Source organism: Chrysochloris asiatica, unplaced genomic scaffold (genome assembly GCF_000296735.1).
Source record: "Chrysochloris asiatica unplaced genomic scaffold, ChrAsi1.0 scaffold00077, whole genome shotgun sequence".
NCBI lineage: Eukaryota > Metazoa > Chordata > Mammalia > Afrosoricida > Chrysochloridae > Chrysochloris > Chrysochloris asiatica.
The window spans coordinates 14,545,707-14,571,024 of NW_006408595.1; the positions used below are offsets into that span (position 1 = coordinate 14,545,707).

General features: G+C 51.6%; 1 protein-coding gene across 2 annotated transcripts in view; it reads right to left on the reverse strand.

The window, feature by feature from the left end:
- Positions 1-3,263: 3,263 nt before the first annotated feature.
- The window catches only part of COL2A1 (collagen, type II, alpha 1), a 32,679-nt gene continuing 10,624 nt past the window's right edge, over positions 3,264-25,318 (reverse strand). For both annotated transcript variants that reach the window (XM_006865337.1, XM_006865336.1), the window contains 42 exons: positions 24,973-25,026; positions 24,791-24,844; positions 24,471-24,515; positions 23,815-23,868; positions 19,362-19,406; positions 19,030-19,083; positions 17,345-17,443; positions 17,001-17,045; positions 16,602-16,700; positions 16,383-16,436; positions 15,946-16,053; positions 15,498-15,551; positions 15,312-15,410; positions 15,115-15,168; positions 14,576-14,674; positions 14,270-14,323; positions 13,913-13,966; positions 13,505-13,558; positions 13,236-13,289; positions 13,056-13,100; positions 12,779-12,877; positions 12,424-12,531; positions 12,046-12,099; positions 11,833-11,886; positions 11,542-11,595; positions 11,134-11,187; positions 10,800-10,907; positions 10,219-10,272; positions 9,757-9,810; positions 8,767-8,928; positions 8,505-8,612; positions 8,212-8,319; positions 7,898-7,951; positions 7,661-7,768; positions 7,481-7,534; positions 7,243-7,350; positions 6,879-6,932; positions 6,345-6,452; positions 5,774-6,062; positions 5,206-5,393; positions 4,502-4,744; positions 3,264-3,848 (listed from right to left, as the gene is read on the reverse strand). In XM_006865337.1, the coding sequence (XP_006865399.1) occupies positions 3,702-3,848; positions 4,502-4,744; positions 5,206-5,393; positions 5,774-6,062; positions 6,345-6,452; positions 6,879-6,932; positions 7,243-7,350; positions 7,481-7,534; positions 7,661-7,768; positions 7,898-7,951; positions 8,212-8,319; positions 8,505-8,612; positions 8,767-8,928; positions 9,757-9,810; positions 10,219-10,272; positions 10,800-10,907; positions 11,134-11,187; positions 11,542-11,595; positions 11,833-11,886; positions 12,046-12,099; positions 12,424-12,531; positions 12,779-12,877; positions 13,056-13,100; positions 13,236-13,289; positions 13,505-13,558; positions 13,913-13,966; positions 14,270-14,323; positions 14,576-14,674; positions 15,115-15,168; positions 15,312-15,410; positions 15,498-15,551; positions 15,946-16,053; positions 16,383-16,436; positions 16,602-16,700; positions 17,001-17,045; positions 17,345-17,443; positions 19,030-19,083; positions 19,362-19,406; positions 23,815-23,868; positions 24,471-24,515; positions 24,791-24,844; positions 24,973-25,026 (3,648 nt within the window). In that variant the 3' untranslated portion in view covers positions 3,264-3,701. The remainder of the gene's footprint in view (positions 3,849-4,501; positions 4,745-5,205; positions 5,394-5,773; positions 6,063-6,344; positions 6,453-6,878; positions 6,933-7,242; positions 7,351-7,480; positions 7,535-7,660; positions 7,769-7,897; positions 7,952-8,211; positions 8,320-8,504; positions 8,613-8,766; positions 8,929-9,756; positions 9,811-10,218; positions 10,273-10,799; positions 10,908-11,133; positions 11,188-11,541; positions 11,596-11,832; positions 11,887-12,045; positions 12,100-12,423; positions 12,532-12,778; positions 12,878-13,055; positions 13,101-13,235; positions 13,290-13,504; positions 13,559-13,912; positions 13,967-14,269; positions 14,324-14,575; positions 14,675-15,114; positions 15,169-15,311; positions 15,411-15,497; positions 15,552-15,945; positions 16,054-16,382; positions 16,437-16,601; positions 16,701-17,000; positions 17,046-17,344; positions 17,444-19,029; positions 19,084-19,361; positions 19,407-23,814; positions 23,869-24,470; positions 24,516-24,790; positions 24,845-24,972; positions 25,027-25,318) is intronic.

Sequence of the window (25,318 nt, forward strand, 5' to 3'; positions counted from 1 at the left end):
CTGCTGCTTCCGCGAGTGTTGATAGTTGATCCAAGAAGAATGAAGTCCTTGACAACTTCAATCTTTTCTCCATTGATAAGAATGTTGTTTAGCACTGCTGATATATGTCCAAAGAACACCCAGTGCGAACCAGCCTCCTGCCTGAAGGCACTCAGCATGACTCACACCACGGGCCAGGAAGTCTGCTGCTGTCTTTCTGTCACCAACACCGACGATGTGCTCTGCTCCTTGTTCTTTCTTGATGCTCTTGAGATCATCTGTTCCTGCTTCTGACATGACTCATTTTAAACTCAGCAGAATGGCAAAACTGACCATTTCCCTTACCAAATGACTGGGTGGGATCCTATTTACTTGGTGAGAGTTACAAACACTATGGTAGAAGATTCATAATTTCCTATATCACAGCCTGTCTTCTGAGACACCTCTTTGAACTGCCAGCCTTTCAGCTAGTAGTCAAGCACTTAATCATTTGTATCACCAGTTACCCCAAATTAGGACCCCTGAGATCTCCTTTGGGTCCACTATCCTTATAGGGATTTGAGGCCCACGTGCAAAGCAAATGATTAGAAGAACCAGTCTATTTATCAAAAGATTTACATCGATCTGTTGTTGTTAAGAACTGTCGAGTCAGTTCTGACTCATAGTGACCCTGTATAGGGTTTCTGAGGAGCAGCTGGTAGGTTTGAACCACTGAGCTTGCAGTTCAAACTGACCTTGCAGTCGAGTGCTTATCCTACAGTGTCATACCTACAGGGCCCCAATTATTTTCTCTGGACAAAATAATCTTTATTCTTGACCTTTGTCAGTGAAAGTCACTTTCTTCATTCTCCATCACCTTGTCAGCAAGCCTATAAAATTTTTTCTGTGTTCCTTCGCTAGTTTGGAAGTTATCCTATGATTCATCCATGTGCACTTTAAAGTAAATCTGAGCTGGAGTTCGGACTCCTGATGCTTAGTCTAAAGCTTCCAGAGCAATCGCCACCCTTTTAGAGTTGAGGAAGCTAAGATTCAAGAGCCACTGGGTTAGTAAACCAAGTCTGTCCACTCAATCATGCTGGGACAGGAATTTATCTGAGGGATTATTCTAATTGAAGAAACAGCTTTCCTGGGGCATCAGGGATCATGGAAAGCAGTAAATTATTCTCATTTCCCCTGGGTTAGGTTTGAGTTGATGTGGTGATCAGTAGGGTAGGGTGACAGGCCAGAGTGGTACATTGTGATATGACCCAGAGGCAGGCAGGTTTGGACTAGACATTCTCACGGCTTCTCGTCCCTTGAGCTCTTCCTCTGCCCACTCCTTGATTACACCGGAAGCTGTCACTATTATTTCTAGGTTTCACCAGGAAGTGGGCTGGTACAGATGGGACACTTCTTACAAAGGTCTGAGCTAATTGTCATGAGCTATTGAACTACTTTATTAAAACGAAGTAGTTCCGATGCCACTGTGGGGAGCAGAGGGGCTCCTTCAGTTTGATTGAGTCCGTTCAAACCATCATCTAAGGAAAGGTTTTCATAGGCATCCCTATACTCCTGGCTCTCCCCTTGACCTTATTAATTCTCATGGTAGGCAGAGGATTGTTTTTTAAACTTGTGAGATAGGTATTTTAATTATGTTGTTAATTATCATGTTTTCATTTTACTCTTTTAGCTTGTCTTGAACTAGATCTGGCAAAATACACTTCATTAGGCAAAATTTACTTCTTCATTGTGAAGAATGTAACCAGTGTCCCTTAATGCCTTATGTGGAAATTGCTGAATGGGGGCCTAAACTGTTATGTGAACCTTCACTGAAAACAATGATTTTTTAAAAAATTACTTTGTAAGTTGGGTGCTAATTAATGCCTAAAACAAATACAATATTTGTTGTTATTATACTTTAGTCTAGAGACAGGGGAAGGGAGGAATAGGAGGATGTAGGGACACAGGAAAAGGCAACCCTCAGACTTACCAGCAGTGCCAAATATCTTACCAAATTTATTTCACAAAATACTACTATCATTGATTCTGATGGGCTTTGTCATTCTTTCCCATTTCACACATCATTACCACCATACTTACACCACACAGACCAACTCACTGAAAGGCAAGGGGCACCTGTAAGTAGGGAGAAATGAGATGTGTCCATTTTTTTTTCAGAGCAGTTTTCAGAGCAGTCCATGCAAGCTGTAAATGCAGGCCCAGGAAGTGAAGAAAGGGGGCCAGAGGAGCAGCAGGGCAGAGGAATAATGAGGCATTTAATACCCTGACCTCTCCTTGACCTTCACCAAAGGCACATTCAATGCTGTTGAGTTGATTCCAACTCTTAGGGATCCTATAGTAGAGTAGAACTTTCCCATGGGGTTTCCAAGGCCATAATCTTTTCGGAAGCAGACTGACACACCTTGTTTTCTGCAGAGCAGCTAGTGAGTTTGAACTGCTGACCTTTTGGTTAGCAGCCAAGCACTTAATCACTGTGCTACCAGGGGCCCTTTAAAAGTCTTATAGAAAGATATAAACAGATTACTAAGATTTTATAACTTTGTACACTTATCAAGGGACCCCTGTGGGTTTGTTTCCTCACCTTCTCCCCTCCACCCCTAAATTCCCTTGAGAGCACCTCATATTTATTTCCAGCCAGCCAGTACCATGGACTGCCAAAAGAACAAACCAATCTGTGTTGAAGGAAGTACAGTCATAACGTTCCTAGGAAGCCAGGATGGCCAGACTTCATCTCTCATACTTCGGACATGTCATCAGGAGGGACCAGTGGAGGGTCAGAGAAAAAGAGGAAGACCCCAATGAGATGGACTGGCACAGTGGCAGCTGCCATGGGCTCAGGAGTAGCAACAACTGTGAACTTGGTGTACTGTTTCGTTCTATTGCGCATTGGGTCGATAAGAGTCGGTACCAACTCGAAGGCATCTAACAACAAACAAGATGCAGTTCACACATTGTCCCCTCCCCTCATCTCAGAGAATATCGCCTGTCTTGCACTTATCTGCCAGAGATTTGTTCCAAATTTGTGTTCCGTATTTACTCTAGGACGAGGCCATCCCTCCCTGTATCTCTTTGCCCATATGTTAGTCTCTGGTCCCAATTTACCACTAGAATCTGCTCAGCGCCAAGGTTTATAAAAACAGACAAGTTTGTGTTTGTGTGAGGCCACTAAACCAGGTCGCCTGACTTGACTGAAAAGTAAGCAGAAGGACTTCAAAGGTCATTTGGTCATGCCTGCAAGGATCAAGAATTAATGGAAGATAAAGAACAAAACACAGAACAATAGATACTTTCCAATAATTTTTTTGTTTTTAATATCAATTGATGTTTTAAAAAATACAGAGGTGTTTGACAGAGAATAGCACCATAGTGTAGGGCACACACAGTTCCTGCGCCCGGCACCTGAAGGGGGTCTTCTTGCCTGGGCTGGGGGGCAGTCACTCAGGGGGCATTTGACTCACACCAGTTAGTTTCCTGCCTCTGCCTTGACCCAAAGGTCTTACTAGAAGACAATAAATAAATAGAACACCGAGATTTTATTTTGCAGTCTGCCCAGTTCAGGTCTCTTAGAAAGAGAGGGAATGAAAGTCCAAACTGTGAGGGTGGGATGGATGGACATCAGGTCAGGTCAGCCATTCAGTGCAGAGTCTCAGAGTGACTGCGATTGGAAAGTACGTGGGTCCTTTGGGTTTGGAATGGATGGTGTTGTTTCTGGGTTGGGGTTTTTACAAGAAGCAAACAGGCCCTATGTCCACACCAAATTCCTGATCAGGCCCTCCAATGTCCATGGGTGCAATGTCAATGATGGGGAGGCGAGAGGTCTTCTGTGATCGGTACTCGATGACTGTCTTGCCCCACTTCCCAGTGTGTTTCTAGGCAAGAACAAGGAGACAAGACTCAGTAGATGCCCTGAACTCAGGTCCCACTACCCAGGATCCCAAGACTGAGCAACCTGACAAGTTTTTTTAGTGAGAACCACATTCACAGGGGTTCCTATACCTCTTCTTGGCTTTCAAAGTCTTTTCCATTTCTACTGCTACTCTTAGCAACAGTGACTTTCTTCATCTTTCCCTTCTTCCTCCTGCCCCCACCTTGATCTCTTTATTTCACATAGACTAGGTATACTTCTACAAGACTTACTGGATACATCAGGTAGGGCCGTATTTCTCCTGAGCCAAGTGAGCGGAGAAATAGAACAATGGTGCGCCTCTCCCTCACCTACCGTTCTGCTTGTCTTCTATATGCAGCCCCCTCAAACCTGTAGCTCTGATTAGCCTCTCATTTTAGGGCAGCAATAGGATAAAGCACTGGACAGCAAGGTCAGATTAAACCATAAGGTGGGCAGTTCAAATTCACCAGCAGCTCCTTGGAAACTCTATATAGGGTCGCGATCAGTTGGAACTAACTCAATGGCACTTAACAACAACAATAACCCTTTCTGTGCGCTAGTCCCTGCCCTGCTCCAGTCACAGCCTCAAGCCCCACTGGCTCTCCTCTCTCAGTGCCTCCAGCCAACGCCACTCACCGTGCAGCCATCCTTCAAGGCACTGTATGTAAACCTGCTATTGCCCTCAGCCCGAATCTCAACATCATTAGAGCCCTGGATGAGTAAGGCTTTCTTGAGGTTGCCGGCGGCTTCATCCATGTAGGCAATGCTATTCTTGCAGTGGTAGGTGATGTTCTGGGAGCCCTCCGTGGACAGCAGGCGTAGGAAGGTCATCTGGACGTTGGCAGTGTTGGGAGCCAGGTTGTCATCTCCATAGCTGAACTGTTAGAGCAGAGAGTGGTGGTGTGAGGTCTGAGAGCCTGGCATTCAGTAGAGCTAAGGGTTCTAGAAGACTGGGGAGCTGAAGAGGGTGCTGGGAAGACAGTTTTGCTTTCAGGAAGTAGAAGCCCCAAAGGGCATCCCTCTTTTGCCACCTCTAAATTGGGGGTGGAATTTGTACTATTCTTCTCTTTTCTTCCTCTTTTTAAAATATATTGTGGCAAATACATATGTAATAAAACATGTGCCATTTCAGCAGTCTTCACATGTACAGTTCAGTGACACGAATTGTGTTGGTCAGGGTGCTCCACCATTACCATTATCGGTTCCCCAAATTTCCCATTTCTCTCCTTCCTCATAAGCCCAAAAGAAAAATGGTGAAAACGTGAGCAAGTATGCTTCCAGGGAGAAAGAAGATAAAGATTTTGAGAAGCCACCTCTGGCCAGAGAAATCAGGTACTCACGTGGAAGCCACCGTTGATGGTTTCTCCAAACCAAATGTGTTTCTTCTCCTTGCTCTTGCTGCTCCACCAGTTCTTCTTGGGAACGTTTGCTGGGCTGGGATAGACGCAGGTCTCACCAGTCTCCATGTTGCAGAAGACCTTCATGGCATCCAAGGTGCAGCCCTGGTTGGGGTCAATCCAGTAGTCTCCTGCAGAGGGGAGAAGTAATAGCCCTCAGGGCTCAGTCAGGCATAGACACACTCCCTGAGGAGTGGGGGTGGCAGGAAGTCCTACAGGGCCATCAGAGGAGAGGAGCAGGGTGTGAGGTCCACGTGTGGTCCAAGGGAAGAGTGCAGGGTATAACTTGGAAGGGCCAAGTCCAGTACAAGCAAAGGAGCAAGAAAAAGTCTGTGTAGGATGAACTCTGCCCGAGCCTGTGTCAGGACAGGTGCCAGGACCAGAGCATCACCATCATAAAAGGCAGACTCGGGCACCTGCCAGAACCTTTCAGCCCAGCTCTGCCCTGAGCTAAGAGAGCCTTGTCCAAGGGGAGAAAGTTCAACTCTCTGGGCAGAGGGTCCAGGCTTACCGCTCTTCCACTCGGGGTGGCAGAGTTTCAGGTCTCTGCAGGTTCGAGCAGGATTCTTGCGGGAGCCCTCAGGGCTGCGGATGCTCTCTATCTGGTTATTGAGGGACTTGAGTGTGGCATCCACCTCGACGTCATGTTGTCTCAGGGTGCCAGCTGCCTGGTCAGCCCGCATGTACTGCAGGGGGTCAGGGCCCTTCTCTCTTTGGCCAAGGCCAGCAAAGGCGGACATGTCGATGCCAGGACCAGGGGGACCTGGAGGGCCGGGGGGTCCAGGATTTCCAGGAGGACCCTGTTGTAAGAGACAGAGAGGTCATCCAGGATGGTCTCTCCTGTGTCCATTCCACCTGTTAGAACGCTCTAGAGTGTCAAATTCTTCCCATTAGTGAGGTGCTGCAGGACCAACAACCACACCACTGTCTCCATTTCTTCCAGTAGCCCCTCTCTTCTGAATCCCAACATCAGTCATGAGCCCTCCACACCTGAGGAGACCTCAGGATAAAGGATGTCATCACCAAGAGACCATCAGGATGGGAGACCTCAAGCTTCTCCGATGCTGAAACAGGACACTTACAGCAGGGCCAGTTTCTCCTGAACGTCCACGGGGACCAGGAGGTCCAATGGGGCCAGGGATTCCATTAGAGCCATCTTTGCCAGAGGGACCAACAGGCCCAGGAGGACCCTGCAGGCCAGGAGAGAGAAGAGATGGTGAGAAAAGAGTGGTCATCCAGGGGAAGGATGGGGCTGCTTAGGTGGCTGTCCTGGTGACCTTAGTCACTCTGCTCCAATCTTCACATTTCTCCATCATACAACCCCAAACTGGTCTCTTTTTCCCCCAAAATCAGGAGGATAGTTCTTGGTTCTCCTACCGTTCTAAGCTCCTCATTGTATAATTCTACTATTATAGACTTTGACCACAGAGAGCTGCCCTCGTGTTCATCTTATGAGACTTCTCTGACCATAGTCACGCCAAGCCAGTCCTACCCCAGCTGCGGAGTGAGGACTCCTGAGGACTCAAGAAGCAGTAATAGTGTCCTCCCCATGTGAACACCCAGCCCAGCCCCGCTAGGAAAGGGTTCACGCCTTCTCCCAACTCCATCTCACTTACTCTAGGGCCAGAAGGACCAGCAGGACCAGAAGCACCTTGGTCTCCAGAAGGACCCTGTACAGAAGGAAGGGGCAAAGGTCAGAGGCTAGCAAAGACAGGGATCCATTCTCTAGCAAGGAAGCCATCTTGAATCTCTCTATCTACTATCTATCTATCTATCTATCTATCTATCTATCTATCTATCTATCTATCTATCTATTTTCTGCTCTTCTTTTAGGGCAGCAGATTCTCTCCCATTCTCTTTCCATTTCCCCCTCCCTCCAACTCTGAGGAAGTCCCTGTTGTCTTAGCAGCATGGGAAACCCAAGAGGACTCTGAGCAGATGGGAGGCTGTGGGGGAGCTGGGTCAGGCAGCATCACTTACAGGAGGCCCAGGCAGACCCTGCAGACCAGTGAAGCCTCGGTGTCCCTTCAGCCCTCTTTCGCCAGCCTCTCCAGTTTCTCCTTTGTCACCTCGGGGACCTTGAGGGCCCTGAGAATCAGACAGACAGACAGAGGTTGGGTCAGGGCAGGGCCAGGGCAGAAGCCAGGGAGTCCCAGCAACCACGGGGTCCCTGCTGCCCTCCTAGCCTCAAACCAGCACAGGGTGCTTGGACACTCACTGCTATTCCTCGAGCTCCAGCAGGTCCAGCAGGTCCCATGGGGCCTTGTGCACCCTGTAAGAGTGAGTGTAAATATCATTGGGTAGCCAGGAGGAGATGACCCTCCTCTGTGTGTGCCCAGGGCTGTGAGCTCAACCACCCGCCTCCACCACCAGCTTCCACCAAAGTAAGTCTACTCACAGCCTCTCCTCGGTCTCCCTGTTTGCCAGTTGGGCCAGCGGGGCCAGGAGATCCAGGGGACCCAGGGGCTCCCGGAGCACCAAGGGGACCAGTCTCACCACGATCACCCTGTCAGGAGAGAGGTCTAAGGCTCAGAGAGGAGGGAAGGTCCTTCCAGGCTGAGACAAGACTCTGAGCCCAGGCTGCCACGCTGGGTGACCTCCATCCCACCTCGCAGAGAGACACCTAAATATTCACCTTGACTCCAGCCGCACCATCTCTGCCAGGAGGGCCATCAGCACCAGGGCTTCCCTGGCAAAAGGGAACAGGAGTTTGTTAGAACTGCCCTTGGCCCTGTCCCACTCTACTCTCCCGTCCTCCTCTCAGAAGCCCCAGCCGCGCACTTCTGTCCAACAAAGTTTTCTCACGAGCTTCCACCCTGTCCCCAGCTCTGAGTGCTCTATGCCTGTTCTCTCCAATTACTATCTTCCCACTGCACCCAAATATTGGCCTTGTCCTCTCCTGGGCACAGGACTCAGGGCTCCCAGATGGGTCCTGTCGCCCAGGCTCACCTCTCGTCCGGGTTCACCCGCAGGACCAGTCAGGCCAGGAGGACCCACCGGGCCAGGGGGACCTCGGTCTCCAGATGATCCGGGAGCTCCCTGTTTTCCAGGCTCGCCCTGGAGAGACACACACACGGACGATGAGTGATGCTCTGGGAATCCTTGAACAGGGCCCCATTTCCCCTTCGGAAGACTGCAGAGTGGGTGGAGGCCAGGCCACCACACCAAAAGCACTGAATGAAGTCTGTGCTCTGGGTCAAGCTGGGCCCAAGGCAATCAGAGGAAAGGCAGCCCTCACTCACCGATGGGCCAGGCAAGCCGGGGAATCCTCTCTCACCACGCTGTCCAGGCAAACCAACAATGCCCCTCTGCCCTGCCAGACCCTGGGGACCTGGAGGACCATCAGGGCCCTGGAGATAAGAAAGGCAGGAGATGAGAACTGACCTAGAGTAGCCCAGCCATCCCACTCAGCACTCTGCCCACCATGCCCTCCAACCCAGCATCTCCACAGCCCTCCCCTCTCACTCCTTTCCCAGCTCTGGCCCAGGGGCCTTGGTCACTTACAGAGGGACCGTCATCTCCAGGCTCCCCCTTTTCACCAGGGGCTCCTGCAGGACCTTGGAGGCCAGGGTCACCAGCTCGGCCAGGGGAGCCAGTGTCGCCTCGAGCACCTTTGGGACCATCTTTTCCAGAAGGACCAGGCGGACCAGGGGGTCCAGGGTTACCCTAAAGGAGCAAAATTGAGAATTCATCTCATCTGTCTCTATCCAGGTTGGCTCAAGTCATCCACTGGCATCGGATGCCAAAGGCACTAATGTCCCAGTGACTGCAGTTTCCTTTCTAGGAGTTTCTCTGCCTCCTCCACACTAAGGAAAACTGCCCCCACCCCTGGCTCACCTTGGTCTCTCCCACTGTGAGTGCCCTGGCCACCAGCCCTGCTCCTCCATCCCACACTGTTTTATCTTATCACCCCAGGACCAGTCTTCATGGGTCAGCTCCAGCCTTGCTTCCTCCAACCCCGGAGCTGTCTACTCGCCCACAGCACCTGCTCTGTCCTTGGTGATGGTGACATACTGAGTAACAGTTCATTGCCTCTACCCCCTCTACCACAGCTATCTATCTATCTATCTATGCTCTGTCCTTGGTGATGGTGACATACTGAGTAACAGTTCATTGCCTCTACCCCCTCTACCACAGCTCCATAAAAGCAAGGGCCTAGACTGTGGTCTTGCTTACGAAGGGCAAGGCCGGGTGCACAGAACATGCTCTGGAAGCATGTGTCCATGAAGAAGGCAATTGTGGCAGCCCCGTCATCCCTCTGAGCAGAAGTCTGAGGGTCAAGCCCGGGCCAACAAAGAGGGCTGCCTGGGTCTAAGCACAAGGTCACACCCCAGCTGCAGCTGTCTACAAGGAGACTGGGTACCCTAGTCAAGAAGCTGCCCCTCCCAGGATGGGAGTGGGACAGTCTGACACTCTCTAGACCCTTGGGGTGACTGGACAGAGTGTGAGACCCCCTTATTTCCATACCAGCAGTAAACCAGAACCATCACCTACATTTGAGCCTGGGGGTCCGACACGGCCAGCAGCTCCAGGGAATCCAGTGGCACCCTATAAAAGGAGAAGAGGGCCCCTGAATGCCCAGGCCCTCAGGTGCTCCAAAAAGCAGGTGTGGACCTCTCAGAGGCTAGTGTGGGATGAGGGAGGGGCTGCAAAAGTTGACAGGGAGAAAGGACTCGCTAGGTTCAATCACTGGAATTGCCTCAGGATCCCCCACAGGACCTTCAGCCAGCTTCAGAGCATGAACCATGCAGGAGCAAAGCCTAGGGCTGGGGGTTCTCTGGAATTCTGTGTAGGGAGGCTCCATGGTTGTGGGATGAGCTTGGGCTCGGGGTGAAAGTAGGACTGAGAAGGAGGAGGGGTGAGACACAGAATACCAGCAGAGGTCGGGTGTGACAGGAGCCCCAACCCCAGTGCCCTCCTCCCCACCCAGGTGAGGGTGGGAACAACCTCACTCACCGGAGGGCCTTGAGCACCTCGGGCTCCTTTAGGACCAGTCACTCCAGTAGGACCCTGGGAGGGGAAGAAGGAGATAGTGAGTCCCCATGATCCCAGGGGAGCCCCAACAGCAGTCTCCTGGGGTGAGGTCTTCAAAGACAGCTTTCTGGGCATTAAATCGGCTACCCTACCCACACACCCCCATCACCAGGCAAAGGAGTCTCTTGTTCTAGATCTTGAGAAAAGAAGTCCATCAATTGTCCATGAAAGCAGTCCCAGTTTCCTGCCATCTCACCTCACTCCTCCCCAGAAGACTACTCGGTCTTGGTATAGCCTCTGTCTACACAGTGTCAGCTGTACTGTCAGCCTCCAAAGCTGCCCAGCTCCCCGAGACAATAGAAGCTCCCTCCACTGACCACAGGCCAAGTCTCTTTATCACCAGAACCTTTGTCTCTAAACACAAACCTCCCTACAACCTCCCTTCTGTGGAGTATTCCCGCGGCCTCCTAGCTGGTCTCAGCCTACCCAGGTCAACTGAGGCCTTTCCTCCTGCACCCAGCAAAGCCTCATGGGAACACCTCTTTGGGAGCTCAGCTACCCACCTGAGGCCCAGGAGCTCCTGAGGGACCCTGGGGACCAGGGTTTCCAGCATCGCCTTTCTGACCAGACTCTCCTTGCTCACCCTTGGCACCAGGCTGTCCATCAGCACCCTGGGAGGAAGAAAGGAGGAAGCAGATGAGTGAGGGGCAGAGAGAGAGACTGTGTATGTGTGTGCTGATCCACAATGGGTCTGAAAATTGGAGTGAGCTACGATTGTGATATTGCTGTGGAGGTGTGAAAGGAGATGAAGGGAGAGACAACCACTCCTTCTCCAGGGCAGGAAGTTGTCCTCAGGTGCAGGAAGTGCAGAGAGTGACAGCAGACATGGGTACTCACAGGAGGACCAGCAAATCCAGCAGGTCCGGGGGGTCCAGCCTGTCCACGCTCACCCTGTGAGAGAAAGGGCCCCAGGAAGAGGTCAGACCCTCTCTGCCTGCCTGAGAATGCTCTCTTCTGAGAGCCCAGAGGAGAGGGGCCTGAACCCATCCATCTGACCCAGCCCCGAGAAAGGACACTGGAAAGTGGCCTTCAGGAAGCTCATTCCAGATTGATGGTCAGAGCATCTGGGTGACCCAAGTCCCTCTGCCTTGATGACATCATGGAGGGTGGGATGCTCTCATTTCCTTCCTCACACTTCCCTCCCAGCCCAGACTCAAGGCCAGGGACCAAGCCTGAGAGGCCAGGATGACAGAAGGGCTGACTCCCTGAGCAGATCAGGGGCCATGAGCTGGGGCAGAAACTCACCGGGGCACCTCGAGCTCCAGCAGTTCCTGCCGGGCCAGGAGGTCCAACTTCTCCCTAAAGGGGAACCAAAGGCCATGCATCAGGTGTGAGAGCAAAGGGTACCCAGGACACCACCAACCTGCTATGTCCTTCCACATCTGCACCCTTTTCAGGGCCCTTACTGAACACACTTTTACCCAAAAGCCAGCCGCTCCATCCTACAGGAATTAATGAGCGAGAAAACCCTCCCTTTTGGCAGACGATGAGGAGGCCGGATGAAGGTTGAGGCAGAAAGAGGGAAGGACCACTCACCTTCTCACCGTTGGCACCAGCAGGACCAGGAGGGCCAATAGGACCAGTCAGACCCTTAGGAGGGAGAAGGTGAGGTGAGAGAGGGCCTTGGTGCACCCTTCCCTGACCTTCAGAACCTCCCACTCTCCCTCTGGCCCCCATTCACACTGCCCCTGTTCCCTTCCCTGACTGTAGTGCTGGTCCCCACAGTCCCTGTAGCCAGTAATCACTTACTCGTCCACCATCCTTCCCTGGGGCTCCCTCGGGGCCTTTCTCACCAACATCACCCTGGAGGACAGAGAAAACAGACCACCTCAGGGGGACCCTCTGGCAACCCCTTTAGCAGTGCAATCCCATTCAGATCTTGCCCCAGAAGGATTAGCTATGGTCCCAGAGTGGGTGACAAGGAGTAACATGAGTGAAATGGCGGAAGGTTGGGGAGGGGTTGTCACTAAACAGCTTTGTATGTGTGTGTGTGGGGGTATCTCCAAATTTCTCAAGAAAGGGGTAACTGGGAGCCTTTCCCATAGGTGCTGGGGAGAGAAGGAGTGTAAGGGGCAGGAACGTGGCCTGATTGTGACTTTGGTGAGTGACATTAAACCTGGTACTTACCCTGTCTCCCTTGGGCCCAGAGATACCAGCTGCTCCCCTCTCACCGGGCATTCCCTGCAGACCTGGAGGGCCCTGAGCCCCAGGGGGGCCAGCTGGGCCAGAAGCACCCTAGGGTGGAAGTCAAGGGGCAGTCAGTGGTGGACAGCACTTCCCCAAGGGACAGTCAGTGGTGAACAGCACTTCCCCAGTGAAGAGCAGAGAATGGGAACCCTCAGCCCCAAACCCCTTCCTCCCAACCTCTCTGCCAGACCTTTATGTCTCCATCTTCTAATCCTCCCTCCTTCTAGTCTTCATTCCTCACACCACACCCTCAGTAAGGCTCCCAAAACTGTCTTGAGAACTAGGATGTACTTACTTTGGGACCATCAGTGCCAGGAGTACCAGGGAGACCACGAGCACCCTGGAGGCCCTGGGACCCAGGAGTGCCACGTTCACCTGGGAAACCTCGTTCACCCTGTGAAACATGAAAAGGGCCTTCAGGGAAGAACAGAAGGGGGAAGGTCCAGGTAGAAGCCAGACCAGGGAGAAGAAGGGAGGGATGCAGGGGAGTGAGTCATGGGTCCTGGACCCAGGAAGGTCGAGTGCTGGGAGATGCAGCAATACTGCTGGGAGAGAGCAGATAGAAGACTCACCCTGGGGCCTACGAGGCCAGGAGCACCAGCTTCACCAGAAACACCCTGGGAAACAAAGAAGGATGTGTGAGAGATGCCTGCTGAGCTCAGAGCCTGCCTTCAATCCTAGATATTCCCCGGCTTCAGAGTCCCTCCTGCCTTCCTGCCCCTGTACCCCGGCTCAAAGAGTCCCACACTCACCTGGTCACCTGGCTTTCCACTTTCACCTGGAGGACCAGGAGGGCCAGGAAGTCCCTAGAAACCAAAGTGACTTGTGTTAGCAAAGGAATGAGTATACTGCCCCATCTTTGCAGGGAAGCCCACAGAGGGGAGCCCAAAGGGAGACAGCAGCAAGCTATGAGTCAGGGATGCTGGGAAACCTCCCAGCCCACTGCTCCTCAGCCAGAGAGTGGGCAACCAGGTCCTGTGCTTGGCAGGGCGTTGAAGAGGAAGTTGGTCCAGCCACCTACCTGGAACCCAGATGGCCCAGGAGCACCCTGCTCGCCTCGCTCTCCAGCAGGTCCCTGCAGAGGAAAAAGGAAAAGGTGAACCCAGGAACCACAGCTAGATTGGCCTGGAGAGCCCATCTGCCTTCTTCCTGCACTGTCTAACAAAAGGGCTGCTTTTGTGTCCCGCTCTCCTCCCCATCTGTGACCTGCGCCCCTTTTAACCAAGTAGGAGCCCACACTGACCCCCCAGGACACCTGCTTCAGCTCAGGAGCTCAGGGTTGGTGTGGTGTCCTGGGTCATTCCAGATCCAGCCATCAGCTCCATTACTGGGGCCCCGAGGTCCTCTCCCCTCCACTTCCTTCCCTGCTTCCACTCCAGCAGCCCAGCACACCCATAGGCCCACCTGGAGAGGCTGGGCAGACACTTACGGAGGGTCCAGGGGGGCCTGCAGCACCAGTCTCACCATCTTTACCAGGAAGACCCTAGAGGGAAAGGAAAGGGGGACAAGGATGTACATCTTGAGTTCTTCAGTGTCCCCACGGTTTCTACACCACTAAACGTCATTTGCAGGTCCTCTCCTCCCTTCTTTCCTGGCCCTCCCTTCCCTCAGTCTTTCTCAGCACTGATCCTCCCGTCTCCATGGGCTTTGGCTAATAGCAACCAAAAGTGGACTCTCAAAGGGTCCTGCCCAGCACAGGACGCAGCCTCAGAAACCCACAGGAGGGATCAGGACCCTGGATCTCCCCAGTTAACACCAAGCCCCAGGCACTGGGAGGGGTACTTACTCTCAGACCAGGAGCACCCGGAAGTCCCTTCTCACCACCTTTGCCAGGTTCTCCCTGGAAGAAAGAGAGTGCAGGACCATGAGGGGTGGGGGTGGGGAGGCTGGGAGGGAGGGAGTACTGATGAGCAGCAAAGGATAAAATGAATGATCAGCTCAGAGGCAGGACTGGGTCCTGACCCGTGGAACAGTGTCATGGCCCTCCTGTAGGACATGAAGGCCAGAGCTGCCCATTGCACTAGCCTGGTTCACTCGATGAGCCAGCCTCTCCCCAGGTGAATAGAAGATGCAAGGGCAGGTTGTTACTTACATTGGCACCTTTGGGACCAGGGAAGCCCATGACACCAGGCTGCCCACGAGTCCCCTGAGGACCTGGAGGACCAGGGCGACCATCTTCACCAGGGGCTCCCTGAAAAAAAAGGACACTATTCTGAGAACATAGTTTACTCTGGTCACATTCATCCAACCACTATTTACTAAGCACCTACTACATGGTAGACACAGTACCAGGCACCGGCCATACACACACAGTATCTGGGATTGACTGAAGTAGAAACCCATACCACATACCGCACACAGGGGCCCCATCTGCAAGAGGCATTGTTTAGCTTAGATGTTCTGTGTGCTTTGTCTTTCCCCATGGAAACACCCAAGTGCATAAATGGAGGTGACATTTTCAGAGCTTAGAGCTTACACAGGCTATACATGGTCCCAGTACCTGTCATCTAGCTCTCTCTGCAATTCTCAAAGTTCGTAGTAGCCCAGGCTACCCCCCTCAAAACTCCTGTCTCCTTTCCTACCTGCTTCCTCAGGAATATTTTCCCAACAGCCCCAGGGTGATAGACTTACAGAAGGACCAACTTTGCCTTGAGGACCAGCATCACCAGGGCGACCAGTGAGACCCTTTGTTGAGGAGAGAAAAGAGAGTGGGTGTCAGGAGCAGATCCCTGAACCTCAAAATCCTGACAGCCCAGAGCTGGAGGGAGCGGACAGAGAGGAGCTGCTCAGAGTCCGAAGCCAAAGGCAAAAGCACGTCCCGTACTCACCCGGGCTCCAGGAAGACCAGGTTCTCCAGGACGGCCAGGGTCACCGTTGGCTCCCTTGGGACCAGCAAGACCACTGGGTCCTCGCTCTCCAGGGGCTCCCTATACACAAGGAGGCAGGAGGAGTAACCAATAGGCCACTTGACCAGGGATGAAGGGAGAACCCCCAGACCCTTTTTCCTCACTCACTTTGGGACCTGCCAAACCATCTTGACCTGGGAAACCACGGTTGCCAGGAGCACCCTAGAAAGGAGGCAGGCAGAAGGAAGGAATTACAAAGGAATTACATTGTAACTTGAGTTACAATGGACTCTAACCCAACTGTGACTGGAGAAAGCCTGTCAGGCCCACCAACCCACAACCCAAATTTCAGGTGCAGCAGATACCACCTGAAGGATTCTGGGAGTTACCCCTTGTCTAACCCCACCTTTCTGGAAGGAGTTCCAACAGTTTCATGTCCTCATAATGAAAGAGGGCACAAGTAAGAGAAGGAATTATGTCCCTGTGCTGGTGAATTAAGAAAGGAGGAGTATAATATCCAGAAGGATCATGGGACTTGGCCAAGACAGCAACAAGGACTCAACTTTCATTTTGAGGTTGTACCTCCAGTGGAATCGGGGGCTCTTTGTCTACTTACTCGTTCTCCAGGGGGACCGATGGGCCCGGCACCACCTGGTTCTCCACGACCACCTCTTTTGCCTTCTTCACCAGCAGGGCCAGGGGCTCCCTGGGGGCCAGCAGGGCCCTAAGGACCAACACAAAAGAGAAGTAGGGTGAGTCTTCACCTGATCCTGGGGCAAGCACTGGCCAGGTGCGTGGAAGAAATGATCGTATCAATTGCTTCAGGGCTGGGGATCTTGGGAAAGAGAGAACACAAAGGGTCAGCCCGGAGCTGAAGTGGCCCAGTGAGAAGACAGGATGGTAGAATTAAAATTGTTCACACTGGCTAAGCCGAAGAGGCCTTGGATTGGCGAGTGGGCTTCAGAGAAGGTAGGCTGTGTGGCTGGGGAAATGGCTCTGAGCCCCTATGGACTGGCTGCTGGGACAGATAAAGGCTCATGGGAAAATACTTACAGGTTCTCCCTTGGGGCCTTGTTCACCTTTGAAGCCAGCAATACCAGGTTCACCCTGAACAAAAAAGAGAGGCAGGGTCTCACACTGGGTTCTCCAAACACCCCGCTAAAGGTGCCCACAGGATATTGGTATGAGACCAGACCAGGAGAGCATGGCAGAAGGACTGGGGGTTGCCTCTAGGGATGCCAACAGGGATTGGGCTTCATCTCAGGCTCTTACCGTCTGACCTTTTGGGCCCAGAGGACCAGTAGCACCTTGAGGGCCAGGAGGACCGCGAGGTCCAGGAAAGCCAGGAGCACCAGCAATCCCAGGAGCACCCTGCCATCAGGAGCAAAAGAGAAGAGGGTTGGAGGAGAGAGGTAAGAGGAAGATTGGCCCCTCCCACCCCAATCTGGGAAGGAGCTCTGGTAGAGTAGTGGTTAAGAATTAGGCTGCTATCCTCAGGGTTATCAGTTCGAAACTACCAGCTGTTCCGCAGGAGAAAGAGGAGGCTTTCTGCTCCCGTAAAGATTTACAGCCTCGGAAACCCTGTACAGGGTCGCTATGAGTCGGAACCGACTCCATGGCACATAATAACAACCCCAATCTGGGAGGGAAGAAGTCCAAGACAACACTTACAGCGGATCCTTTAGCTCCAGGAATACCATCAGTTCCAGGGTTACCCTGAAAAGGGGGACAGGATAATTATTAAATAAGCAGCAAAGAGGAACCACACCCACCTCCAACCCTCAAGGAGTTCTAGGACCAAGGGCTGGGGACAGAGCAATAGGGACGCTGTTGCTGGCTATTCCCAGGGAAGGACTTGGGCTGGAAGGAGACAGGGCTCTGGAGATAGGGAGGGAGGGAGGGTGTTGGGCCAGAATGGAGGTTTGGAGATAGGATCTCCACTTCCCTCACAGTGAAGTATGGCATCAAGAGTGCCAAGATCCCAGACCCTGTGGCCAAACAGAAATTGTACTTACAGAAGCACCAGCAGGCCCAGGGGAGCCGGGGGTCCCAGATTCACCCCGGGGACCTTGAGCGCCTTCAGGACCACGAGCCCCAGTGGGGCCAGCTTCACCCTGGAGGGACACAGAGAGGAGTGAGCTGAAGGGAAGGGACAGATGACACAGACCTCTGTGTGACCATGACACTGGTCACAGAGAAGCTCCTTATTCATCTCCAGGTGGCAGTGATGGGTGAACACTTGAGGGTCAGCAGCACGCACTGCACTGAAGTGTTGCATCATGCAACCTGTGCACACATATTCACACATAGGCCACATTGTATTTTTGTCCCCACCTGACTGAGCAGTTGATTGATGCCTTGCTGCCCTGCCTTCTCTGTTCCTCATGGTTAATCCACACTGTAAACTGTCACAAGTGATGGCACCATTAGGTGCTATGGCAATGGGCTGCTTGCTGGTTCTGTCAGCAAAGCCTCCGCAGTGGCTCTGGCCAGGCCCAACAGGGTGGGATGCAGGCAGCTCAGCCGGGCAGAGCCCCTCTCCCCATCCCTCCTACTGCACTGTCTTATTCAGGAAACGGAGTCCCCAGAGGAGGGCTTCAAATCACATAACTGTCTACTCCCTCAAACTCCTCAGCCCAGGGCACCACCTTGCTCAAGTCTGGCTGACATATGAGCAGTGCCAAGCTTTTGCCAGGCTGGCAAAGAAGGCTGGACCGGGCTCTCTGACTCGACTTTTCCCGGCTCTAAGTGCACTTCAGTTCCCCTTGGCTTCTGGCAATCTCTCCACCACCTCCCACTCCCAAAGTAGACTCGCCTTTCCTTTCATTTTTTCCCTGAAAGTTACAACTTGCTGAGATCCTGGCTCTTTGGATGCCAGAGTCCCTGGGGAGGCCTGCTGACCTGGAGAGAGGGCAGAGCCTCCTCAGGTTTCTCCTCAGAACATTCCTGCTTCACATTTGTAATTATTCTTTTCTAAAGGTCAGACCCCCTCACCTTCCGCTGTCCCTCCTCACAATGAGTCTCCTTCACCCGGCTCCCAGGGCCTCAGACACTGTCTGGTTGCCATGGAAACCCCCAGGAGGGGAAAAGCAACCTGATGCTACTGGCCACATGGAGGCTCCTTATTCATCTCCAGGCGGCAGCGATGGAGAGAATTCCCAGGGATATTCACATTGGAATCCCTCCTGGGCCATAGGGGCCTTTTCCTGAATTGGCTGGCCTCCCACTGGCCTCCATTAATCCGTGGAAGAACTCAATTAATGTGACTTGAGAGAACCAAGCACCCCAAATGAAGCAGAAACAAGAAGGGGAGAGAAGGAAGAATGGACTGTCTCCGTTGTTCTGTGAACTTCTTCCCCCTGTCTACTCTGTTTGGACCCAGAGTCTTTTCAATGTTTAGGATTTCCCCTTGACCTGTGTGCCTTCTTCCCTTCCATTCCTGGTCTTGTCTCCTCTCCCCACCTTTGTCTTTTGGCTACCTTTCGTCCCACTCTGAAGTTGTAACTGTATCTCCAGGCTTCTGTTGTTCCTCTTTTTTACTTTCCAGTCCCTCCAAGGAGAGCAGTGGTGGGTGGGGTGGGAGACACTTATGAGAATGGAAGAGATGCTTACTTATCAAAGGAGCAGTTAGTAAAGGTTCTGGAGAAAGGGAGTTTGGAATGTTCATCTGGTTCAAGAATCCAGCAGCAAGGCAACCTACCTTAGCACCAGGAGCACCAGGGAAGCCAGGACCACCAGCAGGACCAACAGGACCCTGAAGAGAGGTGGGTGGGAGGTGAATGTTGTTTCTGGACAGAATTGCTTAGCCTCCCCAGGGAGCCACCCCACCCATCTCCCCGTTACACCTTTGTATTGATTCTATTCTACATCCATCTTGACTAAACTGTCCTTATCACCAATATCCCCCGGAAGCTCAGGGAGAACTTGCTTTGCCTGGCAAAATGAGTTTCTTTTGACTATGAACACGGTAAGAAGCAGACATTTCTTTGAATCCCCTCCTTCAAAAACCTGCAGAAGATGAAATGAGCTTACCGGAGGCCCTGCAGGACCAGGCTGACCATCATTGCCACGGGCACCCTGTGAACAACAAACAGGAAGCGGCCTGTGAGAGACTCCCATACACCCAGCCACCCCCTGCCCGTAGGTCCCACCCTGGACAACCTGGAAGACACTGTGCTGCGGTGTCCCAGGGGTGGGCATGAAGATGGCAAGGCTATGATGCAAGACATTCCCCAGGAGAAAAAATGGCCCCAGAATTCCTCAAGGGTGTCTGTGTAGGTGAGGGGCAGCAATGGTAGGCTTGTTGTTAGCTCTTATGAGCTATCACAATTCCAAGTCATGGTGATCCCATGTGTGTTACACTAAAACTGTGCTCCATACGGTTTTCAGTAGCTGATTTTTCCATACATTGCCAGGTCTTTCTATTGCAGTGGCTCTGGGTGGACTCCAACCTCCATGCTTTCAGTTAGCAGTCCAAGGTGTGACGGTTTGCACCACCAAGGGACTTCAGTATGAAGCTAATAGGATGCATAAGTAATTTCCCAGCTACCCCACCATTCTTTAAATTTCAATTTAGACCTTGTTGTTGTTGTTTGGTGCCATCGAGTCGGTATCCACTCATAGCGACCTTATGCACAGCAGAACGAAACACTGCCCGATCCTGGGCCAACCTCACTACTGTTGCCACACTTGAGTCCATCAATGTTGCCACTTGGCCAATCCATCTCATTGGGGGTCTTCCTCTTTTTCTCTGACCCTCCACCTTACCAAACATGATATCCTTCTCCAGTAACTGGTCCCTCCTGACAATATGTCTGAAGTATGAGACACGAAGTTTAGACCTTACCTATCCCCAATCTCAAGGCCGAGTTTGAAAACTCAATCAATGAGAAGAACTAAACAGCGTAGCAGCAAGCTTGAGTCAGTACTTGCCACCTTCTACCAGTGGGAAGAAGCCCTCTCCGTTAAGGCCTCAACTCCAGGGGGCCCCCACGTTTTGGTCTTTTCCAGAATCCTCCCCAGACAACTTGCTCCTGAGGAAAACAGAGGCCATAGGATATTTGTTGCTGGCCCATGAGGAAAGCATCATGATGGGAACAGGCCCTCGGCCCAAAGGTCTTCCAAGACTACATCTGAATCTGTGCTACTGAGAGTCATTTCCTTTACCCAGAAAGGGAATGCTGTCAGCTTCGCATCTCTAGGACTACTACGCACTGAGATTGTTCTTTCTGGTGGTGGCGAGCACTTCCTGGTTTCTCTCCCAGGGTCCCTCAGGGCCCTGAGAACAAACACTTTACTCAAGCTCTGGATGGAGAGGGATGAAGCAGGCCAGGAGGTGGCCTGACCTCTCCCCTGCTGGGCCTGCCTGCCTATCTTGACATCTCCTCTGAAGCCACTGGAGAAAAATACTTTCAGGGGACCTCACATATTAAATCCTCCTCCTGGCTACAGCCCACTTCTCATTGAGACTCACCAGATTGGCATCAAGCAGCAAAGCAAAAAAAATGTCAGGGATATAAAACCTCAGTACAGCCCGCAGCCCTTCTGGGCCTGCCTGGCCACTTAGAGGATAGAATGTTCCTGGGAAGTTCTGGAGCATCTTCTCCCCATGTGTCAGCTGGAGGATATGCCAGGGCTGGGCACGAGTGAGGAGAGTGGCCATGTGGCTCCGAGAAGCCAGAGTTGGGCTGTTATCTGCCAGCTCTCCCTGGAGTAAGGCTGTGTCCAGGGATGAGTTGAGGAAGCCTGGTTCAAAGCAGGGCATGTGACCACAGCAGGCAGAGGCTGGCCCAGCCCAATCCTCAGCCTCGCCTGGTGCCAGACCTGCACTTGGAACTATGTGAGCTGCCCTTTCTGGGGCCTGCACACTTCGAACACTCAACAGCTAACTTCTGAGAGCCCAAGCATTCGTAACAAGGAGTCTGATTGGAGGTCAGAGGAAGGAGAGGTAAAGAAGGGCAACCTTGTAAGTCAAACTCTACCCACACCCTGTTAGCCTTAGTACTACTGTGTGGTCAGTAAACTACAAGGAGAATGGAGAAGGAGCGCGGCTCTGCCCAGGAAGGAGAGATAGCGAGGACAGGAAATGCAAGTCATTTCTAGCCCTTTGTGGGGTGAGGCCACAGTGGCTCAGTCTTGCTAGAAAGTCCTGCCATTAGCCTCAAGCCGGGGTTGTGCTAAGCTGTAGAAATAGCAGTGTTTCTTGGCAGGCGGCTGCTCTCTAATCCCCTCACACAGAGTGACCTGGGGCAAGGCACTTGAGCAGCGTTGGCTGACAAATGAGGGTCGTGGCTGCTTGTTACTCCACGGTTCTGCTTCTGAAGGAGATTTCTGCCAAACAGATACATTCTCTGGAAAGCAGCACAGCTGAGCGAAGTCGGTTGATTTTGGCCAGCCCTCCCCTGTGAGGAGGAGCCACAGAGCTTGGGTGGCTGGGAGTTCAGAATCAACAGAAAGCATAATCTTTCTTAAACAGGGTTTTCTTCACATTACTCACCTGACCAACCACCTATCAGAACTCGCTACTGCCTAAGGGACCGGAGCTAAACACCTCCATTGGCTCCCTCTATTGGCTCATTTCTCACATAAACCAGAGTCCATGCTGTGGTTTGTGGGTGCACAGCATCATTTATCTCAAACTGTTTAACCTTCTGTGCCAAAAGAAACCTCGGTTCCTTCTTCTCTAAAATGGGGAGAATAATGGAAAAATCCTCACAAAATTTAGGGGCAGATTGAACGAAAAGAAAGCATACAAGATATTGAGAAGTGGTGGAGCAGTGGTGTAGTGCTCAAGTATTCAGCTGCTAACTGAAAAGTGGGCAATTTGAACACACCAGCCTCTCCATGGGAGAACCGTGTGGCTGTTTCTGTAATGATTGTTGTTGTTGTTGTTGTTGTTATGTGCTGTGGAGTCGGTTCCGACTCACAGCGACCCTGTACAGGGTTTCTGAGGCTGTAAATGTTTACGGGAACAGAAAGTCTCCTCTTTCTCCTGCAGAACAGCTGATAGTTTTGAACTGCTGACCTTGCGGCCCACAGCCCGATTCGTAACCACTACGCTACCAGAGTTCCTCAAAAAATCCAATGAGTCAGTTCTACACTGTCCTACAGGGTCACGATGCATCTGAATTGACCCGATGGCAACAAGTTTGGTTTTAATTTGATGTTATTGTTGTTAGGTAGCGACCGTATGCATAATAGAAGGAAACACCGCCCAGTCCTGTGCCAGCCTCACAATTGTTGCTATGCTTATGAGTCGGGCTACTGATATCATATTTTATTTTTATCAGCAGTCACCTGCAGCAGCATCAAACGTGAGGGACCCGCAAGCTGATGCTGAAAACCAGTTACAGTCAAGTCAATACTGACTTTTGGCAACCCCACACATGTCAGAGTAGAACTGTGTTCCATAGGGTTTTCAATGACTAACTTTTCGGAGGACGTAGATCCTCTAGTCCTTTCTTTTAAGGTGCCTCAGGGTGGACTTGAACAGCAAACCAGCCAAGACTCTGTGTAAGATGCCAATTGTTACTCCTACGCCTACCCCCCAGTCATCTGAGCAGTTCAAAAGAACTGAGCTTATCCTGACGTCCTATTTAGTCTATTCAAGCCTGTTCACATCTCACCCTGGACTGGCTGGGGAGTGGGGTGATTGCCTGAATAATTCAGACTGGTTAAAACCGAGCACTGCATTGGCTACCCAAAGTGGGGGGAATACAAAGGCAAGAAGTGACTGGCTTCCAAGCTTTCAAGAGGGAGCCTAGATCCATTGGGTGTGGAGGAAGGTAGAATCTCCAGTCTAGGCAGGGCTGGTGAAAGGAAATGTGGATGGGTCTCTTGTGATACAATAGTGAATAATTGTTATCAGGATTGATTGTGAGGGTTGGAAATGTAAAGGTAGATATTTTGTAGCAAGGAGGGGAGTGATTAACTTTTCAGTCTAGGAGCGGAGGTCCATCAAGGGAGAAGAGTGGAGAGCGGGACCCTACCCAGAGAAGCAGTGATGCCTAAGATGGAGGCAGAGACTTGGAGAGATGGAGCAGTTGGGGGCTTTAGACCCAGAGAGGGACTGTGTGCTGAAGACCTGGAAGGGGGGGGCAGGCTTGTAGTGTATACCCTTTGGTTGGTTGATGATGTTTGGAGGGGATTGTAATCATGGCAATGAAATGATATACAATAGGATGAATGTAAAGCTAATGTTCTCACATGTAAACTATCACATAATTCACAATAAAACATTAAAAAACAAACAAAAAAACCGAGTCCTGCTCTCTCACCAACAAACCCTCCCATCACCAGGCCCTCTCCTTCAACTGCGGAGACCCAGCTTGGGAACGGCACACTCACGGTGAATTCTTATGGGGATAACAATAGTCTTCAAACCATGTGGTTGTTTGGAAGGTTAACAAAATAACCCTATAGGAAAATGGTCTGTAGACTTGAAAATGCTGGGCCAAGGTGGCTTTGGGCTTTGTCAGTGACTCACCGCAGTACCGGCAGGGCCAGTGCGTCCTCTCTCACCAGGCAGACCGCGGGGACCCTGGAACATACGTAAGGCGAGAACAAGCAGGAGTTGGTTTACGCACACTCTGTAGAGGACCTTCTCCCTGGATACCGGACGGTGGTACTATTCCTGACCAAGTTACCATTCTGACTCACATCATACACCAAAAACTTTCTATCCACAGGCGCTCCTGTTGTGATGTGCCGTGGAGTCAGTTCTGACTCATAGCAACCCTGTACAGGGTTTCCGAGGCTATGAATTTTTACCGGAGCAGAAAGCCTCATCTTTCTCCTATGGAACAGCTGGTAGTTTCAAACTGGTGATCAAGGTTAGCAGCCCAGTTCATAACCAGATGCTCCTACTATTGCCAAAATGTGGAGAATATTCATGAATTGAAACGTATTTTAATGTGGTAACAGGGCCGCCTCTTTCAGGAAAATGTTGGTGAAATGTGGTACAAATCATCTAGCCAATACATTTTGCTTTCTGTTCATAATCTGATCCGATCTGCAAGACTGGATCTCTACTTTCCACAAAGGGAGCACCAATGTCCAGAATGCAACCATTTGCTGAGCATGGGAGATATCTGTATGAACAATATCTACACAGCCCTCCCATGAGGAGATGTTCATACTCACCATGGGGCCCGGAGCACCATTCTCGCCTGCAGAACCACTCTCACCCTGAAAAAAAGACCCACAGGGTCAATGCCTGTGACCACATTTCTAGTCCCCAGAAAACTCCCAAGGACGAAACTGAAACTCTGGTCATCCTAACCAACACCAATCCACCCAAACTTCACTCTGAGAAGGACAGCTCCTTAAGATGGCTGATTGGATGTTCCCAAACAAAGTTGCTCTGATGTCCTAACCCCACCAAGCACAACAGCACCTTCTCAGCTGGAAAAAGAGGCTCCTGGTTGTCTCCCTTGCACCCACATCCCCAGGTGGATCCTTACCTTAGCACCTGGAGCTCCTGCTTCTCCCTTAGCACCATCTAGACCTGGGTAACCCTAAGGGACAAGAGAAAATATTTCATCACGCTTTGGGAAACCTGAACAGAAACCAGCACACATACCACTAGATGCCCTTTTCTCCCTGAGGAAACCCCATCCTTCCAACACGCCACCATGATACTTACTCTGTGACCTTTGACACCAGGAAGTCCTGGGGTTCCTGGGAAGCCGCGAGCACCCTGCAATTGCAAGAGGAAATGTTCAGGGCCCAGAAGAGAATAGCAAGGTCAAAGCTGCTCCGGGCTGCTAGCAGACCTTCAGAGCCAACTCCCGAGGCTGCTGAAGAGCCATCATGGATCTCAGTACATGGACAGCTGTTTTAGTAAGCCCAGGAAGACCCCCACTGAGCCTCACCCCTCCATATTATGCAAATAAGTATAAATAATAACTGCCCAGCCACCTGTGGGCCAGTTTTAGGAATCACAGTGGATCAATAAATATGAAGGTGTGACTGATATATTGTTGTACTTA